This window comes from Pan paniscus, chromosome 9 (genome assembly GCF_029289425.2).
Source record: "Pan paniscus chromosome 9, NHGRI_mPanPan1-v2.0_pri, whole genome shotgun sequence".
NCBI classification, from domain to species: Eukaryota; Metazoa; Chordata; class Mammalia; order Primates; family Hominidae; genus Pan; species Pan paniscus.
Genome location: NC_073258.2, coordinates 67732794 through 67736681, shown reverse-complemented (window position 1 = coordinate 67736681; position 3888 = coordinate 67732794). Strand labels below are relative to the sequence as shown.

Here is a 3888-nt window from a genome sequence, read left to right as displayed (position 1 = left end):
CCCGAGCACAGGGAAGCGCGAGTACAAAGGTTCCGGGCGCCAAGCTTTCCCACCCAGGCTCAGGAGGACGGGCTGGCCACCTTCCTGGGTTGAGGAATCTGTCTCAGATTCCTCAAAGATATTTATCTTTGCTCCTTCCCAGTCAGAGCCACCTTTCCAGGCGTCTGGGTCCTACAATCTCTGGGTCAGCCACAGAGCCCTCTGGCTTCCAGGGTTGGAAAGAAGCCCCTTCTAGCATTTATGAGCAGCAAAAAGAACTCCTCCTGTCTCCATCTTCATGGTTACCCGGTTGAAAAGGACCATGTCCTGCCTTGCTGCGTTACTGTAGAGGTCCAGGCCCAGAGAAACAAAACACGAGGGTTATGGGACAAATGCAGAGGATTCTGACTGAGGTTGAGTTTGTAGGTTCCCAGAACTTTTTTTTTTTTTTTTTTTTTTTTGAGACGTAGTCTCGCTCTGTCGCCTGGGCTGGAGTGCAGTAGCGCGATTTCGGCTCACCGCAACCTCCGCCTCCCGGGTTCCAGGGATTCTCCTGCCTTAGCCTCCCAAGTAGCTGGGATTACAGGCGCATGCCACCATGCCCAGCTAATTTTTTTATTTTTTAGTAGAGACGAGGTTTCACCATATTGGCCAAGCCGGTCTCGAACTCCTGACCTCGTGATCCCCTCGCCTCGGCCTCCCAAAGTGCTGGGATTACAGGCATGAGCCACCGCGCCCGGCCCCAGAACATTTAAAAATGCAAGGAATGCCACAAAGGAGAGCTGCAAAAATTGTGCTATGTTCAGCTCTGTGACTGCGTATCCTCATCTAGAGATAATGTCAACATCCTGTTGTGGAAGGGAGGCTAAAAATGGCCCTCCTTGCCCCCTCCCCAGGCCTTGAGCCCATCACTCTGCTGGGAGTAAATGAGAAGACAGGCAAAGGCAAGGAGGAGCCACACACGCCGCAAAGATGGTGGTTGTCTCTAATATTTATTTGTCTGGTTATAAAATTAATATGTGAGGAGCATTGGATTTGGTGAGAACGTTTTGAACCCTAGCTGTCATGTGCCATCTGCGGGATCTAGACCAGTGACTTCTCAGAACTGCCATTTCCTCATCTGGTAGACAGGATGGTAAGCCCTGTCTTGCTCACTCCACGTATGGCAGTGCAGATGAAATGAGATCACAGAGGGGAAGCAATTGGCAGGCTGGAAAGTGCTGACAAATGGAAGGGGTTGTGTCACCACCCTCAGCTGAGGTAGTACCAAGGTCCAAGCTCCTGCCCCTCCCCCTCCCCAGCCCCTAAATACACACACGAATGGAGGGCCACTTGCAGCCTTGGTTTGATGGAATTGGGGGCAAGGCCACACATCTTCCTCAAGCTTGGCCAGATGGGGCCTCACTGGGGCCCTTCCAGAATCGGGCATCGGCTGTGGCCAGCTGTGTGAGGATCTCCTCCAACTCGGGTCCATCCTCTGGGAAACGCTCAGAGAAGGATCGGATGAGGCCAGCAGCTGAGGCCTCGTATTCCAGAAGCTGCACGTCTGAGCCTGGGGAGGAGATGGAGAGAAAACAGCAGGGAAAGGTCTGAATAGGGAAACTGAATCATCATAAAAATCTTAATAATCACAATTACAGCAGCAGCTGTTTCTTACTGAGCTCTGCCAAAAAAACCTGTGCTCTACGTTTTAGGTTAATTACTTAATTTACTCTTTACAGTAACCCTGTGAGGAAGGAAATACTACAGGGGGAGTATTAAATGCATTGCTGCTTTCGTTCATTCAGTCAATCAAATAAAGATTTAGGCTGGGCATGGTGGCTCATGCCTGTAATCCTAGCACCTTGGTAGGCTGAGGTGGGAGGATCACCTGAGGTCAGGAGTTTGAGACCAGCTTGGCCAACATGATGAAACACTGTCTATACTAAACATACAAAAAAATTAGCTGGGCGTGGTGGCATGAGCCTGTAGTCCCAGCTACTCGGGAGGCTGAGGCTGGAGAATTGCTTGAATCCGGGTGGCAGAGGTTGCGGTGAGCAGAGATCGTGCCACTGCACTCCAGCCTGGGTGACAGTGAGATTCCACCTCAAAATAAATAAATAAATAAATAAATAAATAAATAAATAAATAAATAATAAAAGACACCAGGTGCCACACTAGGTGAAACAGATACAGTCCTTGGTGTCCTGAAGCTCACAGTTCAGCAACGACTTCATCTGTCTACTGTGGGACCTGGGGCAAGTGTTGCAACCTCCCAAGCTTCAGTCTCCTCATCTGTAAAGGAGCTGCAGTGATGACATAGTCACACATCGAGGGGGTGCTCAACAAATGCTAGCCACCATGGCATCATTATCTCCGAACCTGTTTACTGATTTATTAAATGGGCTGTTCTGAGGGTCCCCTGAATACTCCCAGGAAGCACTGCCCTCAAACACACTTCAACTGCTCTACCCTCTCTCTGCACCTTGTCGTGTTCCATGACATCACAAGCTGTACAGCAGCAAAGAGCACAAGCTCTGGAGTTCAAGTTCTGGCTCTGCCACCCAACAGCTGTGTGACCGCAGGCAAATACACAGCCCCTCTGTGCCTCATTTTCCAGATGAAAAATGAGGATAATAACCATTTCTCTCTGGGTTGTTAGGAGTTAAGCCATAGAAAGCTTTTACAGTGACCTGGCTGGGTGTGGTGGCTCACACCTGTAATGCCAGCACTTTGGGAGGCTGAGGCGGGTGGATCACTTGAGGTCAGGAGTTCGAGATTAGCCTGGCCAACATGGTGAAACCCCATCTCTACTAAAAATACAAAATTAGCTGGGCATGGTGGTGGGTGCCTCTAATCCCAGCTTTTTGGGAGGCTGAGGCCGGAGAATCATTTGACTCGGGAGGTGGAGGTTGCAGTGAGCCGAGATCTCACCACTGCCTGCAGGACAGAGTGAGACTCCACCTCAAAAAAAAAAAAAAAAACTTTTTACAGTGCACCACCATCACAGCCTTTGAAAATCCAACCTGTTCTTCAGATCTAGTGGGAACCACCCCTTCCTCCCCAGAACGTTCCCGGATACTCTTGAAGATGGATGCGATCTTCCCTCCTCTAAGTGTTCAGAGTTCTGTTTATATGTTTTGGCCACTCATTAACACTTCCCTTGTATGATGATGATGATTATTATTATTATTATTTTATTATTATTATTTTTTTAGATGGAGTCTCGCTCTGTCACCCAGGCTGGAGTGCAGTGACGCAATCTTGGCTCACTGCAAGCTCCGCCTCCCGGGTTCAGGCCATTCTCCTGCCTCAGTCTCCTGAGTAGCTGGGACTACAGGCGCCTGCAACCATGCCTGGCTAATTTTTTGTATTTTTAGTAGAGACGGGGTTTCACCGTGTTAGCCAGGACGGTCTCGATCTCCTGACCTTGTGATCCACCTGCCTCGGCCTCCCAAAGTGCTGGGATTACAGGTGTGAGCCACCGCGCCCGGCCCCCTTGTATGATTATTTATCTCCATATCTTATCATCCCCAGTGAGCTGTGATCACCTCCGGATCCCTAGTGGCTCCCCCATGGCTCGCACAGGGCTGGACATATCAAAGCAATTGATAGTACTGTCCATGTGGCTGGCATGATTTATTAATGCACTCATTTGACAGTCACTGAGCAACTCCAGTGTGCCAGGCTGTGCATGAGGCACTGGGGTATGCTGCTCCTCCCATCATGAGAAGTGACCACCAAGAAAATGGGCAAGCGTGATGGGCGCTAGAAGAAAATGAAACTGGGTAGCAGAACAGAGAGGGACCGAAGCAGTTACTTTAGGTGGAGGGGTCAGAGACAACCTCTCTCACAGGGTGCCGTTTTACAAGGAGCGGAAGGACAAAAAGAACCAGACAGGCAAAGATCTGGAGGAAGATCATGCCAAGC

At 49.8% G+C, this 3888-nt stretch overlaps 1 protein-coding gene across 6 annotated transcripts in view; it reads right to left on the bottom strand.

Annotated features, from left to right (window-relative positions):
* Positions 1 to 952: 952 nt before the first annotated feature.
* Positions 953 to 3888, bottom strand: part of DPP3 (dipeptidyl peptidase 3) — a 29505-nt gene continuing 26569 nt past the window's right edge. For all 6 annotated transcript variants that reach the window (XM_003828675.7, XM_008954119.5, XM_008954121.6 and 3 more), the window contains one exon: positions 953 to 1531. In XM_003828675.7, the coding sequence (XP_003828723.1) occupies positions 1359 to 1531 (173 nt within the window). In that variant the 3' untranslated portion in view covers positions 953 to 1358. The remainder of the gene's footprint in view (positions 1532 to 3888) is intronic.